Source organism: Rhinatrema bivittatum, unplaced genomic scaffold, assembly GCF_901001135.1.
Source record: "Rhinatrema bivittatum unplaced genomic scaffold, aRhiBiv1.1, whole genome shotgun sequence".
Lineage (NCBI taxonomy): Eukaryota > Metazoa > Chordata > Amphibia > Gymnophiona > Rhinatrematidae > Rhinatrema > Rhinatrema bivittatum.
Genome location: NW_021820843.1, coordinates 45,412 through 70,720, shown reverse-complemented (window position 1 = coordinate 70,720; position 25,309 = coordinate 45,412). Strand labels below are relative to the sequence as shown.

At 48.8% G+C, this 25,309-nt stretch overlaps 1 protein-coding gene across 1 annotated transcript in view; it reads right to left on the bottom strand.

Annotated features, from left to right (window-relative positions):
* LOC115082211 (microtubule-actin cross-linking factor 1-like) overlaps positions 1-25,309 on the bottom strand; it is a 122,564-nt gene that overhangs the window by 65,065 nt on the left and 32,190 nt on the right. Inside the window, exons 6-11 of the mRNA XM_029586461.1 lie at positions 21,590-21,709; positions 18,597-18,766; positions 5,634-5,793; positions 3,980-4,177; positions 3,312-3,437; positions 2,321-2,464 (exon numbers count right to left, since the gene is read on the bottom strand). Of these exons, the coding sequence (XP_029442321.1) occupies positions 2,321-2,464; positions 3,312-3,437; positions 3,980-4,177; positions 5,634-5,793; positions 18,597-18,766; positions 21,590-21,709 (918 nt within the window). The remainder of the gene's footprint in view (positions 1-2,320; positions 2,465-3,311; positions 3,438-3,979; positions 4,178-5,633; positions 5,794-18,596; positions 18,767-21,589; positions 21,710-25,309) is intronic.

Below are 25,309 nucleotides of genomic sequence, written 5' to 3'. Positions count from 1 at the left end.
TCTTCTTGTCCTAAATAGCTTTCTAATACTTTTTCTTTAAACTCCAGTCTGCAGGTTTGCACCTCTCCATCTGCTGGAGACAGAGAAATACTGAGGGACTGCAGATCGCACTCTCAGTTATGTAGCAGTGCCTCAAAGTTTGTTCTCTGCCTCCATCTGCTGGTGGGGATGCAAAACCCACTTGTCTGGACTGATCTGGAGTACGAACAGGAACTGAGGCTCAGGAAGATAAAATGACTCACCTAGGGTCACACAGAGAGTTAGTGACAGAGCTGGGATTAGAACTGAGGTACAGGGAAATAAAGTGACTCACCCAGGGTCACACAGAGAGTCAGTGTCAGAGCTGGGATTAGAACTCAGGCACAGGGAGATAAAGTGACTCACCCAGGGTCACACAGAGAGTCAGTGACAGAGCTGGGATTAGAACTGAGGCACAGGGGGATAAAGTGACTCACCCAGGGTCACACAGAGTCAGTGACAGAGCTGGGATTAGAACTGAGGCACAGGGAGATAAAGTGACTCACCCAGGGTCACACAGAGAGTCAGTGACAGAGCTGGGATTAGAACTGAGACACAGGGCAATAAAGTGACTCACCCAGGGTCACACAGAGAGTCAGTGACAGAGCTGGGATTAGAGCTGAGGCACAGGGGGATAAAGTGACTCACCCAGGGTCACAAAGAGAGTCAGTGACAGAGCTGGGATTAGCACTGAGGCTCAGGAAGATAAAATGACTCACCTAGGGTCACACAGAGAGTCAGTGACAGAGCTGGGATTAGAACTGAGGTACAGGGAAATAAAGTGACTCACCCAGGGTCACACAGAGAGTCAGTGACAGAGCTGGGATTAGAACTGAGGCACAGGGAGATAAAGTGACTCACCCAGGGTCACACAGAGAGTCAGTGACAGAGCTGGGATTAGAACTGAGACACAGGGCAATAAAGTGACTCACCTAGGGTCACACAGAGAGTCAGTGACAGAGCTGGGATTAGAACTGAGGCACAGGGAGATAAAGAGACTCACCCAGGGTCACACAGAGAGTCAGTGACAGAGCTGGGATTAGAACTGAGGCACAGGGGGATAAAGTGACTCACCCAGGGTCACACAGAGTCAGTGACAGAGCTGGGATTAGAACTGAGGCACAGGGGATAAAGTGACTCACCCAGGGTCACACAGAGAGTCAGTGACAGAGCTGGGATTAGAACTGAGGCACAGGGGATAAAGTGACTCACCCAGGGTCACACAGAGAGTCAGTGTCAGAGCTGGGATTAGAACTGAGGCACAGGGAGATAAAGTGACTCACCCAGGGTCACACAGAGAGTCAGTGACAGAGCTGGGATTAGAACTGAGGCACAGGGAGATAAAGTGACTCACCCAGGGTCACACAGAGAGTCAGTGACAGAGCTGGGATTAGAGCTGAGGCACAGGGGGATAAAGTGACTCACCCAGGGTCACAAAGAGAGTCAGTGACAGAGCTGGGATTAGCACTGAGGCTCAGGAAGATAAAATGACTCACCTAGGGTCACACAGAGAGTCAGTGACAGAGCTGGGATTAGAACTGAGGTACAGGGAAATAAAGTGACTCACCCAGGGTCACACAGAGAGTCAGTGACAGAGCTGGGATTAGAACTGAGGCACAGGGAGATAAAGTGACTCACCCAGGGTCACACAGAGAGTCAGTGACAGAGCTGGGATTAGAACTGAGACACAGGGCAATAAAGTGACTCACCCAGGGTCACACAGAGAGTCAGTGACAGAGCTGGGATTAGAACTGAGGCACAGGGAGATAAAGAGACTCACCCAGGGTCACACAGAGAGTCAGTGACAGAGCTGGGATTAGAACTGAGGCACAGGGGGATAAAGTGACTCACCCAGGGTCACACAGAGTCAGTGACAGAGCTGGGATTAGAACTGAGGCACAGGGGATAAAGTGACTCACCCAGGGTCACACAGAGAGTCAGTGACAGAGCTGGGATTAGAACTGAGGCACAGGGAGATAAAGAGACTCACCCAGGGTCACACAGAGAGTCAGTGACAGAGCTGGGATTAGAACTGAGGCACAGGGAGATAAAGTGACTCACCCAGGGTCACACAGAGAGTCAGTGACAGAGCTGGGATTAGAACTGAGGCACAGGGGATAAAGTGACTCACCCAGGGTCACACAGAGAGTTAGTGACAGAGCTGGGATTAGAACTGAGGCACAGGGGGATAAAGTGAGTCCCCCAGGGTCACACAGAGAACTAATGGTAGGAAGGGAAAGTATTGGGAGAAACAGAGGATAGTGGAAGGAGGGAGTTAGGAGGAAAGGATGGCTGCTCTCACCTCCTGGTAACGGCTTTTTGTGACATTGTTCCAGGATTTGATGGTAATGATCGATTCAGGATGGCAGCCAGAGAGAATTTCCTCACCCAGAGACAGGATACACTCCAATGCCAACTTCTGACACTGCAGGATATTCATCAATTCCTAGGGATGTAAGAAGGGAAACACAGGAAGCACTGAAATTTCACGAGAGCTGACCAGGAGCTAGTGCTACCCTGATCCAGAGAGCTAGTGCTACCCAACCCCTCTACTATACTGAGCTCTCCAGAAGCTAGTGCTTCCCTGTCTTCTACACTGGCAGAGAGAGCTTTCTGGAAGCTAGTGCTACCCTGATCCAGAGAGCTAGTGCTAACCAACCCCTCTACTATACTGAGCTCTCCAGGAGCTAGTGCTTCCCTGTCTTCTACACTGGCATAGAGAGCTTTCTGGGAGCTAGTGCTACCCTGATCTAGAGAGCTAGTGCTACCCAACCCCTCTACTATACTGAACTCTCCAGGAGCTAGTGCTTCCCTGTCTTCTACACTGGCATAGAGAGCTTTCTGGGAGCTAGTGCTACCCTGATCCAGAGAGCTAGTGCTAACCAACCCCTCTACTATACTGAGCTCTCCAGAAGCTAGTGCTTCCCTGTCTTCTACACTGGTATAGAGAGCTTTCTGGGAGCTAATGCTTCTCGGCTCCCTACACTAACCCAGAGAGCTCTCTGGGACTTAGTGCTACCTGGCTTCTAACACTGAACCCGAAAGCTCTCCAGCAGCTAGTATTACCCAGGACCCCATAGTGACCCAGAGAGCTCTTCCGATCTAGTGCTACAGAAAGCACTTTAGGAGCTAGTGATACCTGGCCCCTATACTGACTCCTAGCTCTCCTGTCACTGTTACTAACGCCCAGTGTGTTTCAGCAGCTGAGCTAGATGGCATGTAGCCCTTTACAACAGCTCAGAATGACAGGCTGGGGATTTTGCTCTGCTTCCTGTTGCCTTTCTTTCACTCACCTGCTGCTGCTTCTGGCACTCCTGCAAAGCCTGCTCTTCCTCTGGGATTACGCCGTACTTCAGGGTCCTCTCCGACTCAGATAAGTGCTCCAGGAACGAGTGCACTAGAGTGTGAAACTCCTCTGACTGAGAAAATGAGAAGAGGGAGTGAGGTAACAATGCAAGGTACTGGGCACATGGATCCTCCTGGCAGTGCACAGGAAGAAGATTTCTAGGAATGCTTTTGGAGAGGCCACGCCTGGAAAGCACAGGAGGTGCATTAATCCTGAGCAACAAGCCCTACCTAGAGACAGAGGGGAAGTACTCAAAAGCGAGAGAACTAGGCTAGGAATAAACTACACAGTTCTGCCAGGAGGTGCAACACTCTCAGGAAGTACGGAAGCTCTTAAAAAACACATGAAGCCCATCCAGAAATAGTGACGGCGTTAGCCGCGCAACACGTTAATAAGTTCAATGCTTTCCTGGAACGAGAGGAAAACATCCTAGCTCATGCCATGGGATTGTATCGCGTACACAGCCCTCTCTGTGAACTTATACAAAGAGCACACATACACCCGCACATACACCCAGAAAGGTAGACCTGCTGCAGACATTCGTGCAACCCTTGTCACACTCAAGGCCTCAAGTCACACCTGCACAGTACAAACACCCACACGTCCACCTCTGACCTGCTGCAGTGAGGCCTCCAGCCGTGCCTGCTTGCTGACTGAGAGCTTGCAGATCAGTTCCCAGTGAAGGTTCAGCTCCTCCATCTGCTTCTGCAGCCACTGCGAGTCAGCGCGGACGCTGCCGCGGGTCAGGTCCCTCATGGAGCGCTTCAGGGTCTTAACACAACTGGCTCTTTTGCCCAGCTCCTTCTGGAACACCTGGGGCATGGAAGACAGGAAGAGAATGATGCAACCCAGTGCCTGGTGTGGAAGATGTTTTCCTTATGCTAGGGGTGTGGGTACCGTTCTGATGTCCCTGTCCAAAGAAGGGGATGTCCAAGCTGGAGAAAGATCGGCAAAAGCAATGACAGAAGAGAAGGGACTGGAACATTAATGCCAGGAGGAAGAACCAAGGATGCTGAAAATGGTTCCTCAGGACAAGAGAAGACGAAGGGGTGAGAGAATCAAAGAGGTAATGGCATATCTATATATATATATATATATATATATATGGTGATCCTCTTACTTCATCATCTCTTCTTCTCTTGGGTTATATATGGTTACCCTAAGAGAAGAGACGAAGAGGTAATGGGGTATCTACAGTGATCCTAAGAAAAGAGGAGATGAAGGGGTGGCAGGATCATCATATATAACCCAGGAGAAGAGGAGACGAAGGGACGTTGGGGTGTATATACGGTGATCTTGTCACCCCTTCATCTCGTCCTCTCTTGGGGTATCTACAGTATCATTGTATAGACCCCAAGAGAAGAGTAATCCTGTCACCCCCTTCATCGCCTCTTCTCTTGGGGTCTATACGATGATCCTGTCATCTCCTCGCCTCTTCTTCTTCTCAGCAGTCTCTCCTTGTCTCAATCCTCTCCTCCATCCCCAATAATCTCTTTTGTCTCCATCCCTCTCCAGCAGTGCCCCTCTCATCTCAGTCCCCTTCCCCATCTCCAGCAGTGTCTCCCTCATTCCGCATGCCCTCCTCTGTCTCAGCAGGCTCTAGAGGTCCCGCTCTCCCTCTCCCCATCAGTCTAGTTTCTCAAATCCACTCCTTTCTCCTTCCCCCAGCAGCCTCTCATCTGAACAGTGGCAGCCCTCCACTTCTGTCTCTCCGAGTCCTGCTGTGCTAAGGTCCATGCCCAGCATCTTCCTTTTCAGCCTGCAGCCTCTGTGGTCCATGGCTCTTGCCTGTAACCAATGCTCACACCATAACTGCTCATCCTAACTCTCCACCTGCTGCTGACAATGATCCATTCCTGCCTCTTCTTCGGCTCGGGCCCACACAGCACAGACACTAATATTCCCACCTCTTCTTTGACTCTGTGTGACTGCAGTGCCGACACTGCCTCCACTGGCCGCTGCACAGCCACAACACTGACACTGCCAGACTTCCTCTTTGCCATTGGCTCTGTGCCCCGCAGATGGCAAGAAGGCAAAATTAGGTGCACCTGAGTGCACCTATAGCTATGCCCTTAGTATTGGAAGGTGAAATTTTCCATAGGAAAGGAATTGCGAGGTGTGAGTATATTGCTAGGGCTTTAGGAATTTTCATTTCTGAGGACACTTCAAGTACATAAACAGTGCACATGAGACATGGCAAGCAGAGAGCTGCACCTACCCTACTACAGAAAAATGGATGGGAGAGGTAAAGTAAGCAGAATGATCTAACCTTATGCTTATCTATGAGGTCACTGACCAAGTGCTTGTCCCCTCCCACAGGCACATCTTCGGACAACTGGGGCTCTGCCCAGTACAGCCAGTCCATGAGGGCCTGCAAGGCATCTGTGAACTTGCCTGAGAAAAGCAAGGACTCTTCCAACTTGTGCTGCCTAAAAGAGAAGGAGAGCAATGCCAGATGTGCTCATAGAGGCAGAAAGTGAACAGTTCCAGCTGTGATACCTGAGAGAAGGGAAGTAAAATTCCAGGTGTGCTCGCAGAGAGAGAAGGTAAACAATTCCAGCTGTGATACCTGAAAGAGGAGGAGGAATATTGCAACCCTACTCATAGACAGAGAAGGTGAACAATTCCAGCTCTGATACCTGAAAGAGAAGAAAGACTCCAGCTGTTCTCACAGATAGAGAAGGTGAATGATCCAGCTGTGATACCTGAAAGAGGAGGAGGAATATTGCAACCCTACTCATAGACAGAGAAGGTGAACAATTCCAGCTCTGATACCTGAAAGAGAAGAAAGACTCCAGCTGTTCGCACAGATAGAGAAGGTGAATGATCCAGCTGTGATACCTGAGAGAAGGGAAGTAAAATTCCAGGTGTGCTCGCAGAGAGAGAAGGTGAATGATTCCAGCTGTGATACCTGAGAGAAGGGAAGTAAAATTCCAGGTGTGCTCACAGAGAGAGAAGGTGAATGATTCCAGCTGTGATACCTGAAAGAGGAGGAGGAATATTGCAGCCCTACTCATAGACAGAGAAGGTGAACAATTCCAGCTCTGATACCTGAAAGAGAAGAAAGACTCCAGCTGTTCTCACAGACAGAGAAGGTGAATGATCCAGCTGTGATACCTGAAAAAGAAAGATTTGAGCTGTGCTCACAGATAGAGAAGGTGAATGATCCAGCTGCCATATCTGAGAGAGGAGGAGTAGAAAGATTCCAGCTGTGCTCACAGATATAGAAAAATATTTTCTTGAAACAATAGAGGAAAATAAGTTCTTACCTGTAGTACCACAGATCAGTCCAGACAAGTGGGTTTTGCATCCCTACCAGCAGATGGAGGCAGAGAACTAAAAGCTTTTCAGGCACTGCTACTTAACTGAGGGTGCCACCTGCAGACCGTCCATTTTGACCTATACCTAAGCCAATGCAGAGCCAACAAAAATCTCAACAATCTTCCCTCCTAGGGCAAACATATAAAGATAGGTTGGAGCAGTATGAACTGGAGCTCTCATATCCAAGGCCAGTGAAACTAACTTTGTATAGGACCCAAAACCCAACTATATACAGTTCTAATTTCTGCTGAAAATATTAACCACAATTATACTGTTTTTCGGAAACAAGGGGATGGGTCTCTGGACTGATCTGTGGTACTTCAGGAATGAAAATTCGCAGGTAAGAAACAATTTTCCTTTCCCGTTTATACCTTAGATCAGTCCAGACAAGTGGGATGCACCCAAGCTCCCCTATACTGTAATAGAACCCGAAAGACCCACCTTCATCACATTCTCACCAAAGGTCACCTGCGATGCTCTTACATCTAGAGAACAATGCTTGGTGAAAGTGTGCAAAGACGACCAAGTGGCCGCTCTATAAATCTGTGGCGACACCAATTGACAGTCCACCCAGGAGGTTGCCTGCGCTCTAGTTGAATGCGCCCACAACCCCATTGCGACAGATTGACCCTTACAGAGATAGGTCAAAAATAATCTCCTTTAACCAATGAGCTATAGTGGCTTTAGATGCTTTGGTTCCCTTCTTTGCATCACCAGACAGGACAAAAAGATGATCCGACTGCCAAAAGTCATTCGTAATCTTAAGATATCGCAACAGCATCTGTTGAACAGACAGACAGTGAAGATCCTTTGCTAACTGTCCTTCCCCTTCCAAACTCGGGAACGCAGGAAGTTCTACCGTCTGGTTAAAGTGGAAAGATGAAACAATCTTTGGTAAAAATGAGGGCATGGTCCACAGAGATACCCCATTGTCCTAAATTCATAGGAACGGTTCTCTGCAGGACAAAGTCTGCAATTCTGAAATCTGCCTGGCTGAGCAAGTTGCTACCAGTAAAATAAGGTCCTTCAACGACACCTTCCACACTGGTTCAAATGGAGGACCACAAAGATCCCACAACATCAAGTTCAAATTCCACATAGGACATATTTCTTGTCCAGAGGTCGCAGATGCTTGCCTTCCTTGAGAAAATGCACAATATCCAGGTGCGCTGACAAAGGCCTTCCTTGAACTTTCTCTTGACAGCATCCTAAGGCTGCCACCTGTATGCGAAGTGAATTACAAGTGCGTTCCTTAGACAAGCCCTGCTGCAAAAAGGCTAGGATGTGCGAAACATGTACCCACAACGCATCCAAGTACCTTTCCGCACACCAGGCCTCAAACACTCTCCACACCCTGACATAAGCCAGCGATGTGGAGGGTCTCGAGCCTGAAGCAATGTAATGATTACAGCCTCTGAATATCCTCTGGATCTTAAACGTCTCCTCTCAAAAGCCAAGCCGTGAGACAAAAGCGATCCACCTGATCCAAGAAGATAGGTCCTTGTCTGAGAAGACCCTGCAGGTGAGCCAACCTGATAGGCCCATCCACGGTGAGATGAATCAGATCCGCAAACCAAAAATGCTGTGGCTACCAACACTTCCTTGCCCGGATATCGTTCGATGCGCCTCAAGACTCGCCCTACTAGCGGCCACAGAGGAAACATGTATAACAGAATCCCTGTTTGCCATGGAAGAACCAGAATGTCAATTCCTTCAGATCCCGACTCTCTTCTGCAACTAAAAAGTCTCTTTGCTTTGGCATTGCTGCGTGACGCCATCAAGTCCAGCTGGGGATTGCCCTATCTGGCCCGAATGAGGTTGAAGGCCTCCGACAACAGCTCCCATTCCCCTGGGTCCAACTATTGCCTGATGAGAAAATCCGCTTGAACGTTGTCCATTCTTGCAACATGAAATGCCATAATCCCAAGTAGATATTGCTCCACCTACACAAATAGCTCCTGGGCCTCTGGGGACATATGTCACTGTTGTTGTATTGAATGAAAAAACTCTCACCATTCGACCCCGAACTTGGGGAAGAAAGGTTTTCAGCGCCTCGCAAAATGCTCGTTTCCAGATGGTTTATAGATCAGGACCTCTCTACTGGTGACCACCGTCCTTGGGCCATCCACCCTTGACAGACCACCTTCCAACCTCTGAGGATGGCATCTGTGGCCACCACCATCCATACCGGGACTTCCAGATTCATTCCTCTCTCCAAATTGTGTCATGACAGCTACCACAAGAGATTTCAATCTGAAGGCCCCTTGTAGCGGTAAGGGCCAATGAAACTCATCTGACAACAGATTCCAATGGGACAGAAGCATAATCTGGAGTGGACACATGTGAGCAAAAGCCCACGGTACCTAATCTAGAGTAGACGCCATAGAACCCAGAACCTGCAGACAATCCCATGCCCTAGGTACTGGTATACGCAACAGTCTGGTCACCTGAGACTGCAACTTCAGAATCCTCTCTGAGGTTAGAAACTCCTTGCCCAATCAAGTGTCGAATCTCACCCCCAAAAGAGTATCAGAATCAGAATACATCTGACTGAGCATAAGTGCCGTATCAATAACAAGGATATTAGGGCACTCGTAGTCCAGCACTGCATGGACAAGATACACTCTTTTGAGAATTTACAATGGGCTATTTTGGAACACATTCCCATCTCATGGATCGGACCTCCATCTTAAATTACAAAGAGCAAGCATGGATCTATAAACTGCAATCATTGGAACCAGTTGGCCTAAATGATAAGACAGAATGGCTTTCCTTATTATCAGTGGATTCTGCTTGGCACACAAATCACCTGCAGCAAGAGCATTACAATCTGCAAAAAAGAAATTTCACTTTCTCAATTCTCGTCTGAAGCCACTTGCAGATTCTCTTAATAAGATCACACATAGATCCATATTTATATTTTTGTATTTTCTGAAATAATCATTTTTTTGATATGATTACCATTCTATTTTTAGATTCCCCTGGTACACAAGTAAATATAAATTTAAAAATTTTTTTGACATGATCAATTCTTCGGATAAAACAATTCTTTTGACATGATCAGTACTTTGGTTAGAGACTTCCTTGGAACACAAAACATCTTGCAACACATTCAAAAAAAGAAATGTACAATAAAAAAAATTTTTAATTCCAAGACTTGATCAGTTTGCCTAACCCGATCAGTATTTTGGCATGAAGACATCGCTACAGATTTCCTTCACGTCCAGTTCATGACGTGTTTCTACATCACTTCCAGTTGTCAGTTTGAGAGCCAGAGGGATTCCCTTAAAAGTGGCGCCTTTTTCAGCGTCCCAGCGCTAGCACAGGATTTCACTCCGCGCAACGCTGTTAGCCGGTTTGGCACTTCAAATCGTAAGTACTGTTCAAGCGTCTCATCAAACAAGTCTCATGTTTTGACTCCACAAGGAAGTACAACTCGCTTTTGATATTTTGTCTCTTAGCAAAGGAGATAGCTTCTTGCATCACTTTACCGTGGCTGTCAGCAGACAATCCTGTCCCGGGCACCACGACTCCTACAAGTATGTGTCTCTCCACAGTCGCGGTAGCTGCACCATTGCAGTTGTTTAACACAACAGTTTAAGAATTTCTCTATATTTTTTATATTGAGCAGGTACTTGAAATCCAAAAGCGATAACATTTTACATCGCCTCATCGTGGCTGTCAGCAAACGGACACCACGTCTTCTGCAAACTTTACATCCACTCATCACTTTACCTAACGCCGTGTCCTTGAAGAAGGGGTTATTCACCCCGAAACCTCGCGATGTCGGACGGCGATAACCATCACTGAAAGTGGATTTAAAGATAAGTACCACGAGTACCATATCCAAGGATTAATTTTCCTGGACTGAAATAGCACAATATTCAGTCACCTAATGATTTAGAAAGCCCTTGAATTATAAGAGCTTATCTGCACGATAACCGTTTTCATTTGGTATCTTATGAAGGTTGACTAACTGATCAATAGAGAAAGTCCATTTAGCAAATCTTATATATATTTGTATTTTTTTTACTTGCTATATTTTTGGGTCTTTGTTTTGAGTACATTTTTACACTGAGACATTAGCGCCTGCCCAGAGCAAGAGTTAATTTCTGTCCGACTTAATATAAGAAAATTATTACTTACCTGCTAATTTTCGTTCCTGTAGTACCATGGATCAGTCCAGACCGTGGGTTATGTCCCCAATCCAGCAGATGGAGTCAGCCCAAAGCTTCGAGGGGGCGTCACCATAAGTACTACTACCCCCTCTGCAGGAGTTCAGTATCGAGAATATCAAAGCCCGAGTAAACAGAAAACCCCTGAATTGGATCAAGTTTAAACAAGACGGCAACAATGAGCCGCTGAATTTAGAACAGAGAGAACTGTACCATCCCACCAACGGATGGGAGGTCACAACTCGTGTCGACCCCCAAGAAAAACAGTCACGGACAGTGAAACGGGGAACACGTGAAAGAACATAGTAGGAGAAGGAGAAGAAGACACTACCATATAACAGGCAGCCGAGCAGGAGTAGAACCCAAATGCGGTGGGCGTCTGGACTGATCCATGGTACTACAGGAACGAAAATTAGCAGGTAAGTAATAATTTTCTTTTCCCTGTACGTACCTGGATCAGTCCAGACCGTGGGATGTACCCAAGCTTCCCTAACCCGGGTGGGATTCTGCGAGGCCTGCTCGTAGAACCTGTTCGCCAAAGTGTCCATGGACGGACGAGGCGAGGTGTAGCCTGTAGTGTCTCGAGAACGTGTGTAACGATTTCCAGGTGGCCGCTCTACAGATTTCTTGCGAAGATACCGATCGACTCTCCGCCCAGGAGGCCGCCTGAGAGCGTGTAGAATGCGCCACAATACCGGGTGGAGGAGTCCGCCCCGTCCCGATGTAGGAAGCGGCAATGCCGGCCTTCAGCCATCTGGCAATAGTCATCTTCGAGGCCTGGGATCCCTTCCGGGGACCAGACCAAAGGACGAAGAGATGGTCCGAAGTCCGAAAGTCATTCGTAGCCTCCAGGTAGACCCGCAGAGTGCGCTTGACGTCGAGGAGACGAAGAGCCCGCGGCTCAGACGAAGAGAAAGAAGGCAATTCCACCGTCTGATTCACATGGAAGGCGGACACCACCTTCGGGAGGAAGGAAGGCACCGTACGAAGTGAAACGCCCGAATCGGAGAACCGGAGATAAGGTTCCCGGCAGGACAGAGCCTGCAGCTCCGAAATACGCCGAGCGGAGCATATAGCCACCAGGAACATCGCCTTGAGAGTGAGGTCCTTGATCGTCGCACTCCTCAGTGGTTCAAAAGGAGGTCCCGACATGGAACGTAGTACCAGATTGAGGCTCCAAGAGGGACAAGGATCCCGCAATGGGGGCCGCAAATGCTTGACACCCTTGAGAAAACGGCCGATGTCCGGGTGCTGTAACAGAGATCCTCCTCCCCGCAGGAGGGAGCCAAGAGCGGCCACTTGAACTCGAAGTGAGTTGTAAGCGAGCCCCTTTTCCACTCCCGCCTGTAGGAACTGGAGAATCTGCGGGACAGACGCCTCCGTGGGTCTTGTGTTCCGGTCGGTACACCACAGTTCGAACACCTTCCAGACTCGCACATAGGCCACCGACGTCGAAGTCTTCCGAGACCGCAGCAGCGTTGACACTACCGCCTCCGGGTACCCCCGTCGGCGGAGGCGGCGCCTCTCAAAAGCCAGGCCGCAAGACAGAAGAGTTCTGCCTGGTCGAAAAATACCGGTCCCTGGTGTAGGAGGCGGGGAAGATGTCCCAGCCGGATGGGTCCGTCGATTACCAGGTGGAGGAGATCCGCAAACCAAGGTCGTCTTGGCCACTCTGGCGCGACGAAGATCACAGGCCCCTGATGAACCTCTATCCGTCGGAGTAGTCTTCCCACCAACGGCCAAAGGGGAAACGCGTATAGGAGCAGATCGGCCGGCCACGGGAGCGCGAGAGCATCTACGCCCTCCGCCCCCCGTTCTCTCCGGCGACTGAAGAAGCGAGGCGCTTTGGTGTTCTGGACGGACGCCATGAGATCCAGGTGGGGGGAGCCCCACCGCCGGACGAGCAGTTGCATGGCTGTGTCGGAGAGAGACCACTCTCCGGGATCCAGCCGCTGGCGACTGAGGAAGTCCGCCTGGACGTTGTCCACGCCTGCGATGTGCGAGGCCGCCAGGCGGCGCAGATGCCGCTCCGCCCACTGCATCAGCATCGCTGCCTCGAGCGCGACCTGCGGACTGCGAGTGCCGCCCTGACGGTTGATGTAGGCTACCGTAGTCGCGTTGTCCGATAAGATTCTGACTTCCCGATTTCGAAGGAGCGGCAGGAAATGGAGAAGCGCCAATCTGACCGCTCTGGTCTCCAGACGATTGATGGACCACTTTGATTCCTCCGCGGACCACGTCCCCTGCGTGGCGCTTCGGTCGCAGACGGCTCCCCAGCCTACGAGACTGGCGTCGGTGGTCACCACCACCCAATTTGGTAGGTTGAGGGACACGCCGCGAGCCAGATTCTCCGGGACCATCCACCAGGCCAAGCTGTTTCTGGCAAACTGGGGCAGCGGAAGTATCACTTGGTAGTCCTGCGAGAGTGGTTTCCAACGGGATAGAAGCGCTCTTTGTAGAGGGCAGAGGTGCGCAAATGCCCAAGGCACCATGTCGATGGTGGAGCCCATCACCCCCAGGAGCTGAAGATAGTTCCAGGAGGAGGGAGCTGGTAATGCAGAGAATCGCTGTATGTGTTCCCGTAGGGCGTGCGCCTTGTCCTGCCGTAGAAAAACCGCGCCCAGACGGGTGTCGAAGGTCGCCCCCAAGAAATCCAAGCGCTGCGAGGGCACGAGGGAGCTCTTGGAGAAGTTCACCACCCATCCCAGGGACTGCAGAAACTGTATCACCCTGGCTACTGCCGCCTGTCCCTGTGGAAAAGACTTCGCTCGTATGAGCCAATCGTCCAAGTAAGGATGTACTAGAATCCCTTCCTTCCAGAGGGCAGCCGCCACAACTACCATGATCTTGGTAAAGGTGCGCGGGGCCGTTGCTAATCCGAACGGAAGCGCCACAAACTGGAAAGGCTGATCCAGGATCTTGAACCGTAGCAGACAATGATGCTCCTGGCGAATGGAAATGTGAAGGTAGGCCTCCGTCAGGTCCAAGGAGGCCAGAAACTCCCCTCGATGTACCGCCGCGATCACCGAACGTAGCGTTTCCATGCGGAACCGGACCACCCGAAGGGATCTGTTGACTTCCTTCAAGTCCAGGATGGGGCGGAAGGAACCGTCTTTCTTCGGTACGACGAAGTAGATGGAATAATGGCCCGAGCCCACCTCTCCGGAGGGTACGGGCGTAATGGCGCCTATCTCCCACAGTCTGTCCAGGGTCAGCTGCACCGCCCTTCGCTTGATGGCCGAGCCGCAGGGAGAGAAGATGAACCGTCCCTTCGGAGGGCGGGCAAATTCCAACGCGTAGCCGTGTCCTATGGTGTCCAAAACCCACTGATCCGAGGTGATCCGTGCCCACTCCTCGTAAAAGAACGCCAGCCGTCCCCCGATCTTGGGAACGGCGGAGTGGGCGAGCTGAACATCATTGAGAGGATTTGGGCGAGGGCTGTCCCGCCGTGGAAGCGGCCCGCGCTGGGCGGCGCCCGCGAAAGGAACGGGACCAGGGCTGAGCCCTGGAGGGAGGAGGCCGGGATACCGCCGGCCTGTAACTCCTGTAGCGTCTTTGCGCCCTGGCTCTGGTCCGGGAGGACGAGAACGCCCTGGTGGAGCGATATCTGTCTTCCGGCAGGCGATGGACCGCGTTTTCCCCCAGCGACTTGATTATCTGGTCCAGCTCCTCTCCGAACAGGAACTTACTCCTGAAAGGCAGGGAACCCAGGCTCGACTTGGAGGACGTGTCCGCCGCCCAGTTGCGAAGCCATAGGAGTCGACGCGCCGCCACTGCCGAGGCCATGGAGCGGGCGAGGACCCTGAATAGATCGTAGGAGGCATCCGCCCCGTATGCCACTGCGGCTTCGAGTCGATCCGCCTGGGCGGCCTCCTCGGGAGGCAGCACCTGGGAAGTGAGCAGTAGCTGTACCCAGAGAAGACTGGCCCGCTGGGCAAGAGAGCTACACATCGCCGCCCGCAGTCCCACTGCGGAGACCTCGAAGACCCGCTTGAGGAATACTTCCAACTTGCGATCCTGCGTGTCCCTTAACGCCGCTCCACCCGTCACCGGAATGGTCGTCCTCTTCGTGACCGCCGACACCGCGGAGTCCACCCTGGGTACCTTGATGAGATCCAGAAAATCTTCCGGCAGCGGGTACAGCCTCTCCATGGCTCGGCTGCCCTTTAGCGCAGCTTCCGGGGAATCCCATTCCCTAGTAAGAAGTTGCAGGAACGACTCGTGGATGGGAAACGCCCGCGCCCGCGGGCGCAGCGCCGCCAGGACCGGGTCCCCCTTCTTCGAAGAAGTAACGACAGCGGGCGCGACGGGAGCTGGCGGGTCCGGCGGGGGATCGAGGTCCAACCCCTGAATGATTTGTGGGATTAGGTCATCCAGCTCTTCCCGCTGGAAGAGGCGCAGCGTGCGTGGATCCTCTCCCTCTGAAGTAGAATCCCCTTGTCCCGAAACAGCAGGGTCCGATCCCGGGGAAACTGGGTCCGAGCCAGCCCCCCCCCGAACCCACAGGGAGCCGGACGTGTGCAGGGAGCTGTGGGGCCCCCACGCCCCCCGGAGGGGGGGGGGCCGAGGAGAGGGACGAAGGTCGCGGTAGTTTGGGGGGCGGAGGCCCCGTGGGAGCTGCCAGCTCCTGCAGGTACGCTGTGTGCATCAGACGAATAAATTCTGGGGAGAACCCCGGCCTACTCGGGGGAATCTCCGCGGGGGGGGGGGTCCCGGAGGGCCCTGCTCCTGTGAGTCCAGCTCCGGATCTTCCTCCGGCAGCAAGTTCGGGGGAGAGTCCCCTGAAGCCTCCCCATCCCCCAGCGCTGTCCGATCTCCCTCGCGGCGCAGCGTGTGCAAAATGGCCGCCGTTCCCGCCAGGAATGGGGGAGGGGCCGGCCCACGCCGCCCGGGCAAGGCTAGCACTGCTGGAAAACGAGTGCGGGGCCCGGACGTGCCTTCCCCCCCTGGGAGGCACCTAGCACAGATGCCCTCCCTGGAAATGCGCGAACCGGGCTCGCCGCAGGCCGAGCAACGCGACGGCCGCGGCATAGCAGGCGCTCAGAAAAACCACCCCCGGCAGCTAAAATCACTCGGTGAGCCTCGGGGCGGAAGGGGGGGGGGGGCCGCGAAACGGCGCGCCGCTGCGGGGGGGCCCGGACGGCCTGCACAACCCGCCGAGAAAAACAAGCGGCGCCGCGGGGGGGCCTGTCCTGGCCTCGCAACCCGCTGAGATCACTCACCCTGCTCCCTGCAGCCCACGAGGCGCGTGCAAGATGGCCGCGGGAGCGAGGGAAATCGCTGGCAGGCCGGGCACACCGGCAGTCTCAATCAGCAAGCTGAAAATAAAACTACAGCCCAGAAAACCAAGAAAAACGACTTACCCCGGCAAGAACACAGGCTCGCGCTGAGGAAACAAAGGAGACAGAGAGGCAGCACAAGGAAGGAGCCCCGCCTCCCCAATTAATCAATTAACTATCTTTTTTTTTTTTTTTTTTTTTAAATACAACTTGATCCAAGACAAGACAGAGACAGAGAAGAAAGTTCCAACCAAGGGAAAACAGAATAGGATATAGGAAATCGGGAGCAAGCCCAGATTCCCCTACTCGCATCTGCTGGAGTCAGAAGATACTGAACTCCTGCAGAGGGGGTAGTAGTACTTATGGTGACGCCCCCTCGAAGCTTTGGGCTGACTCCATCTGCTGGATTGGGGACATAACCCACGGTCTGGACTGATCCAGGTACGTACAGGGAACATGGCAATATTAAGTTGGAGGAACAAAGAGGCCAGAATCCATCTGTCACCTCAGGAGCTGCCCGCCATAATCTTCTGTTCAGTTATTTATTTGTTTATTTGCTGCTTTTGTATACCGACATTCTGTGTTCAATCATAGTGGTTTACAAGAAATAAAATAATAAATCAATAAATAAAGTTAGAATTACAATAAATATCTTAGTAAAAAAAAACAAATAAATTACAAGAATTAAAATAATAAAAATAAAAACGAAAGTATGAGAAAATTCATGAGTAATATAACGAGTAAAAAATGTGTGCCTCATTCTTCAGAAAAATGATTTCACTTCTTTGCCATGATAATATCAAATTAATCAGCTCCATCAAAAGCTTTTTTAAAAAGCCACGTTTTTAGATGTTTTAAAAAAATCATAAAATCTGTTTGCAGCCTTAAATCTACAAGTAAAGAGTTCCATAATTTAAGCCCTGCTACTGAAATGGCTCTCTCCCTCACCTCACTCGAATGTGCAGTTCGTATAGAGGGGACGACCAGAAGGCCTTTATTTTCCGATCTTAAATCTCTCTGTGGGGAGTAAAGATGTAAAGCCGTATTGAGCCATTCACTTTTATCAGAATTTGTGTAACAGACAAAGAATTTTAAAATCAATTCTGTATTTTACTGGCAACCAATGCAAATACATTAAAACTCTAGCTGTAGCGTTCTGTAGAAGCTACAAAGGTCTTATTGTGCTTGCTGGGAAGCCAGACAAAAGGGCATTACAATAATCTAAGTTGGAAAATATTAGCATCTGGAATACTGTACGAAAGTTTTCATGAGTGAGGAGATGTTTTAAATGTTTTAATGTATGAAGTTTGTTTATATCCATCTCTAATTTTCAGACTAATACATGTTTTTTCATGTTCCGGTCACTATCAATTGTTATTCCTAGATCACATGCATGACTAACTAATTCAGTTTCAGTGGAGTCCATTTGAAAATGGGGAGGGTTATTTAATGTCAGTTTTCTATTTAATAATATAATCTCAGTTTTTTTTTAGGTTTTGGACTAATTTCATATGTTGAATTGCTAAGATATAAACATTGACTAATTTCAGAGTATTTTCTTTTGAATCTTTGATGGGCACCAGGATTTGAATGTCACCTGCATATAAATAATGGGGAATGCCTAGTCTGGCTAGTAGTTGGCAGAGAGGTACCATATAAATATTTAAAAGGGTAGCAGATAAGGAAGATCCTTGTGGCACTCCTGAATCCAAATTAAATTTCTCTGATATGGAATTACCAATTCTCACTTGAAAAGAACAATTCTGTAAGTACGAAATAAACCCTTGGAGGGTTATACCATTGAGGCCAATTTCAGACAATCTATGAATTAGGATCTGAAGATCAACCGTTATCAAAGGCAGCTGAAAGGTCAAGTAATACCAATAAATATGACTGACCTAGCTAGCCCTCAGCTTCCAGCATGGGAAGCTCATTCACCATCTGCTGGAGAAAGAGAGTACTGGCAGGCAGATGACGGGGAAGTGCACTTTGAGAGTGACATCAGCGAGTCAGTTGATCTCTGTCTCCATCTGCTGGTTGGCGTGCATTACCCACTTGCGTGGACTGGCCTGCCTGAATGCAGAGGAATGGAGAGTGAAGGATGGGGGAGTGAGAAGGGGGATTAGAGAGTGAAGAGTGGAGTAGAGGAGGGTGGTGTAGCAAAAGATGATGAGGCACTTGTATTATTACATATAGCAATTAGTAAGCAGATTATCTGTCAGGGTACTTGTATCTTATCTATTGCAAGAATGCTGGATCTCAGCTAGAGCAGCAAATAAACATATTCTGTTGCTTGGCTGTTGGGAATGGTTTGGGACAGGATACTAGTCACAGGGAACTGAGGTGCTGTTACATAAAAAAAACCACACACAAGAGGTGTGGCAGAACAGACATGAGAGAGTGCTACAGGCAGAAACAGAAGGCAGCACAGCAAGGAGCAATACAGGAGGGAGCTACCTCTCTGTGGATCTCCCACAGACCACGTCCCATTTCTCTTTCAGCTCTCCCAGCAATTCGTCCAGTTTCTGCGTGTCGTCGGGCAGCTGGGCCTTCTCACGCAGCGAGCGTCCGTTCCGCAGAGTCGCCTCATACACAGGCCGCTTGGAACGCAGAACCTTCTGAAACTCCTGAAAAGGGCAGAAAGCACACAAGAAAAGAGGGTCGAGAGGGAAGAGAGCGTGGCCGAAATGCAGAAGAAGATAAAATAAATGACACCTCCCGGTGATGGGGGTCTACATAGCTCTCCTGGAGGCCCACCTACCCGTCAGCCTTTCAGGATATCTGTAATGAGTCTCAATGTATGCAAATCTATCTCATGCATATTCATTATGGCAATCCTGAAAACCTGACTGGGTAAGTGTTCCCCCCCCAGGAGAGGAGCCCAAAGTCAAGAGACAAAGCAACAGTGTAACTCAGGTGCAACACAGCAGCCCATGGGACAAAGAGCAAGGCAACTTAAGAACAAAAGAACTTGCCATACTGGGTCAGACCAAGGGTCCATCAGGCCCAGCATCCCATGCCCAACAGAGGTCAATCTAGTACCTGGCAATATGCAAAAAGAGTATGCAGATCCTATGCTGCTATCTCACGGCGATATATAGTGGCCACAAGAACCTGGCAATTACCCAAACACTAAGAAGATCCCATGCTACTGATGCAATTAATAGCAGTGGCCATTCCCTAAGTAAAATTGATTAATAGCCATTAATGGACTTCTCCTCCAAGAACTTATCCAAACCTTTTTTGAACCCAGCTACACTAACTGCACTAACCACATCCTCTGGCAACAAATTCCAGAGCTTTATTGTGCTTTGAGTAAAAAAAATAACATAAGAACTAAAACTAATTCTCCAATTAGTCTTAAATGTGCTACTTGCTAACTTCATGGAATGCCCCCTAGTCCTTCTATTATCCAAAAGTGTAAATAACCAATCCACATCTACTCGTTCAAGACCTCTCATGATTTTAAACACTTCTATCATATCCCCCCTCAGCCGTCTCTTCTCCAAGCTGAACAGCTGTAATATCTTTAGCCTTTCTTCATAGGTAGGAACCTTCATTTTCAGTTTTATTTTATTTTATTCCAGAATTTATCACCGTTTATTATACGGCAATAAACAAAAACAGGAGAAAATCACTGGGGAAAAAAAGGAGTCATGTTTTCCATTGATTTTCTGCCGTATGATTGGTTATAATAAACAAAGACAGATTCCCAGGGAAAATAAAATAAAAACTGAAAACAAAAGTCCCTATTCCTAGGGGAGCCGTTCTATGCCCTTTATCATTTTGGTCACCCTTCTCTGTACCTTCTCCATCGCAATTATATCTTTTTTGAGATGCGGTGACCAGAATTGCACACAGTATTCAAGGTGCGGTCTCACCATGGAGCGATACAGAGACATTATGACATTTTCCGTTTTATTCACCATTCCCTTTCTAATAATTCCTAACATTCTGTTTGCTTTTTTGACTGCCGCAGCTCACTGAACCGACGATTTCAATGTGTTATCCACTGTGACACCTAGATCTCTTTCTTGGGTTGTAGCACCTAATATGGAACCCAACATCGTGTAATTATAGCATGGGTTATTTTTCCCTATATGCATCACCTTGCACTTATCCACATTAAATTTCATCTGACATTTGGATGCCCAATTTTCCAGTCTCACAAGGTCCTCCTGTAATGTATCACAATCTGCTTGTGATTTAACTACTCTGAATAATTTTGTGTCATCTGCAAATTTGATTACCTCACTCGTTGTATTTCTTTCCAGATCATTTATAAATATATTGAAAAGCACCGGTCCAAGTACAGATCCCTGAGGCACTCCACTGTTTACCCTTTTCCACTGAGAAAATTGACCATTTAATCCTACTCTCTGTTTCCTGTCTTTTAGCCAGTTTGCAATCCACGAAAGGACATCGCCACCTATCCCATGACTTTTTACTTTTCCTAGAAGCCTTTCATGAGGAACTTTGTCAAACGCCTTCTGAAAATCCAAGTACACTACATCTACTGGTTCACCTTTATCCACATGTTTATTAACTCCTTCAAAAAAGTGAAGCAGATTTGTGAGGCAAGACTTCCCTTGGGTAAATCCATGCTGACTTTGTTCCATTAAACCATGTCTTTCTGTATGTTCTGTGATTTTGATCTTTAGAACACTTTCCACTATTTTTCCTGGCACTGAAGTCAGGCTAACCGGTCTGTAGTTTCCCGGATCGCTCCTGGAGCCCTTTTTAAATATTGGGGTTATATTAGCCACCCTCCAGTCTTCAAGTACAATGGATGATTTTAATGATAGGTTATAAATTTAACTAATAGATCTGAAATTTCATTTTTGAATTCCTTCAGAACTCTGGGGTGTATACCATCTGGTGCAGGTAATTTATTACTCTTCAGTTTGTCAATCAGACCTACCACATCTTCTAAGTTCACCGTGATTCCAGCCTCAACCATGATGCTCCTGTTCCCAGCTCACCCTCCCCTGAAGGTCAAGAGTCTATAAGCCAGTTCCCAGGGTACCTGTTAGGGGCACTGCTTTTTGCTTTCTTAAGGGATAATTTCCAAACTGCTTGCATTGCTGCCGTGTCCACAGGTATTTTCTTCTTGCAGGATCTGCACGGACACTTTCATTTTGAAATATGCCACAGGGACAAGTACACACTGACATTTGCACCAGCTTTTCCTGCCCAGCTAGATGGCTTTTGCGAACTACACTTTCTAGGATCAATCTATCTGGAAATAACATTAGAATTTGTCCGGCACCATGCATCCAAGAGTAATAGGAGGCTTTCCAGACAGACACTTTCTGCTCCACAGATAGAGAAGAGGCCACAAACAGATATTAGCAGTCCTGTAAAGCAGAAGAGCTGTGAGAAGAGGCTAGCACTATCACTGCGCCAGGCAGAGCTGCGTGAGGTAGCACACGGCTGGGACTCTCCCTTACCTTGTGCTCCGAGAGCTGTTGCTTGATGTCCTCCTGGCTCAGGGATGAATCCACATGCTTCTCCAGGGTCATTTCCACTTCTTCCATCCAATCTAGAAGGAGCCGCTGGGACTCGCTGAACTACAACAAACAAGTGTAAAGTATGACAGCAGGCAAGAGTGTAACATATAGTAGAGATGTGTGGAGACCAAAAATGTGTTTTGGATTCATTCATTCATTCATTTTGTACGTAACATTCATTTGTTAGCTTCATCTCAGATGGAAAAAAATGATTTGTTTGTTTGTTCAATTTATATTTTCATTGTACACTGAAGTCAATGGGGGAGGGCGGGAGGCAATCTTTAGGCCCCGCTGACTTCACTTCACTGTTCAACAAAAAATGGTCTGGGGCCTGGACCTGATGCCAGAGCCCAATCTGAGGCTGAGTCCTGTTGCAGAGACCCAGGTCCAACACCGGGGCCTGGCCCGAGGCTGGACTCCGTCACCGAGGCCTGGGCCTAGGCCCAATTCAATACCAGGTCCTGGATCCCATCACCAAGGCTCGGGCTTCATGCTGGGGGGCCAGGCCTAAGGCCAGGTCATGTTGTCAAGGACCAGGCTTGGGGCCCAGAACTGATGCTGAGGCCCTGGCCCAGGGCTAGGCTCAGGCTCAGGAACAGGCCTTTCCTTTTGCGATCTCCAAAACATTATTCCAGCCATTGGAAGGACATGTTGTAGAGACACCACTGCAACATTGTTCTCCTGAGTGGGTCAGAAGCTATTTCCTGCTCATTTTATTGAGAACAAACCAAAAAGTCTCATTTCTCAAGTTTTATGCATTTGTTTCAAACAAATGCACATCTCTGATACACAGACCTCCGTCACAGACAGAAGAAATGCACAGAGAGTTAATGGAGGATATTTACAAAATTGCTATGAAAATGGAGGTGGATTTCAATCTGTCGAATGTTGATTGGGACATCCCAGAAGCAGGGGCCTCCTGGATTCTCTGCGGGGAGAACTGTTCTGTCAACTGGTAACTGAACTCATAGGGGAGGGGGTGATACTGGGTCTGGTGCTTACCAACGGGGACAGGAACTCTGATTTTTGTGATCCTCGATCAGCTGGGATCCAGTCATGTCCGGATGGTGAGGTTCAATGTTTGAGTGCAGAGATGAAGGTTCACTCAAAAGGCGAGGGGCCTAGACTTTAGGAAAACTAATTTTCTTAAAATAGGGGATGGGAAAATCGAAGAGGAAGTAGAAGGGCAGTGGGCAAAACTGAAAGGAGGTATCATCAGGGCCTAACTTTTTTGTTAGGAAAGTAAATAAAGGGAAGAAGAAAAAGAGGCCTTTAGAGTTTTTGAAAGAAGTAGCTGTTAAGGTAAAGGAGAAAAGGTTTCATAAACTACAAGAGATCATGAGATAATATCTGGGAAAGTAGTCAGAAATGCAAAAATTAAAATGGAAGAAAAAATAGCAAATACGGTAAAACAGGGGGACAAGACTTTTTTTTAGGTCTGTTAAGTGATAGGAGGAAGTGCAAAAGTGGCATTGAGAGACTCAGAGGTGAAGGGGAGGAATATGGAGAGGCTGATGAGGGAAAAGCAAAATTTCTTAACAGATATTTCTGTTCAGTGTTCACTGTGGAAGGGCCTGGAGCAGGACCACATAAAACAAACACAAATAAGACTGGGAGTGAGGTAAACCTCAATGGATTTTCAGAACAGTGTGTTCGCGAGGAGGTAACGAAATTTACAGTAGATAAGGCGATGAGGCCGGATGGGATACATCCGAGGGTACTAAGGGAACTTGGAGATGTCCTGGCAGCTGCGCCGGTGACCTTTTCGATGCTTCTTTAGAGTTGGGAGCAGTGGTGTATTAAGGGGAACCGGCGATTACTGGGCGTGAGGATAGAGGAGTGAACCTTGGGGGGGTGCCAAAGGAAGCGTCCAGCCTGGGTGCCAAATACTTTACATCCACCACTGCTTGGGACCAGTTCCGGAGGACTGGAGATGGGCGGATTTGCTTCCTATTCATAAAAGTGGAAGTGAGGAGGAGGCTGGGAAGTACAGGCCGGTCAGCCTGACCTCTGTGGGGAGCAAACTAATGGAACTGTTGCTAGATTAAAGGATACTGCAGCTTCTTGAATTCATTGGATTTCAAGATCCAGAGCAGCATGGTTTCATCTTCTCTGATGAATCTGATCAACTTCTCTGATGCACTGACCAGTGAGTTGGATCAAGTGAGAGCATTAGATGTAGTGTATTTGGATTTCAGTAAGGCCTTTGATACTGTTCCGCATCGGCAACTCATACATACATTTAGCGCCCTTGATGTGCTCCCTAAAATGACTGGACTGGGTTAGAAACTGATTGCGTGACAGGTGACAAAGGGCAGTGGTACATGTCCTTCACTCTGAGGAGTGAGGCGTAACCAGCTTCAGGAATTGGTCCTTTTCAACAATTGTGTGAGCGGCACTGTGGAAGGACAGTCAAGAAAGGTTGGTCTTTTTGCTGATAATGCCAAAACCTGCAACAAGGTGGACAATCATAACGGTGTGGAAAATATGAGGAGGGATCTCGCATGGCTCAAGAATGATCTAGGGTCTGGCAGCTGAGATTTAATGCTAAAAAAAAAAATATGCAGGGTTCTGCATAGGGAAAGTCATTTTAAAACGAGCATGCGGGAGCCTGTGTATGTGCGTGCAAGCGGGCAGACTCATGAATTTTACCTAATATTAAATGGTGACACAAACAAGTGTAGTTCGGGTATCTTCCTTAGGACTCTGTCGGCTTTGATGTGCGCAGGTAAGAGTATTTTATTTATTTATTTATTTATTTATTTATTTTATATACCGACGTTCGATCGAGATATCACATCGGTTTCCAGATAACTAAAAGAATAGGGTAGTAACAGCCCTATTTTACATTATAACATTGTAATAAATATAATAAATTATAACATTGTAATAAAATATAACGAATTGTAACAGAAATAACAGGATTACATGGAACATTTGATATAGTATATAACATATGTACATAAATGACTTGTTGATGAGGATATTTTAAGGTTAAGGTTGGCAAGGAGGGTTGAAAGGGGGAAGGGGGGGATAGGTGGGAGGAAGGTGGTGCAAGGGAGGGAAGATGGTGGTGCGAGATGCTTGTGTAGGGGGCGTGGTGTGTTGCAGTTGCATTTGGGCAGGTTACGTGTCAGGTGGGAAAGCTTTTAGGAACAGCCATGTTTTGAGGTGTTTTTTGAAACATGCTTGCATGAAGGCCATTCCCAGTGTTACCAGTCAGTCCACCAGTTTGCCCGGTCTATCTCGAGGTCATCAGGCCCCTCGGTTTCTTCAGCCTGTACTCCCCCAGTTTACTCAAACACCTCCCCCCAGTTGTTTTAGGCCCAGAAAGAGATTTCTACAGACTTACACCTCATCAAGAGCAGCAGTAAACCGCTGCCTCTCAGCCGCGCCCGAGGATCGGGGGCTAGGTCCTCTCCGCGATTCAGCCGCCGGACCGAGGCTCTTACCTCCGAGGGACCACGGAAATCACCTCGGGAATCTCAACTGGGGGAGGGACCCGAGGGTATCACCGCAGGAGAGCGGGGCTCGTCTTCAGGTAAATTTTTCTTCTTAAATTTGGGTTTTTCCTTGAATTTTGGTTCTGTTGCTCAGAGAGCATGCAGATAGTCCCTAACTGCTATGGAGATGGAAAATACTGAAGAGCTGCACTTCCTG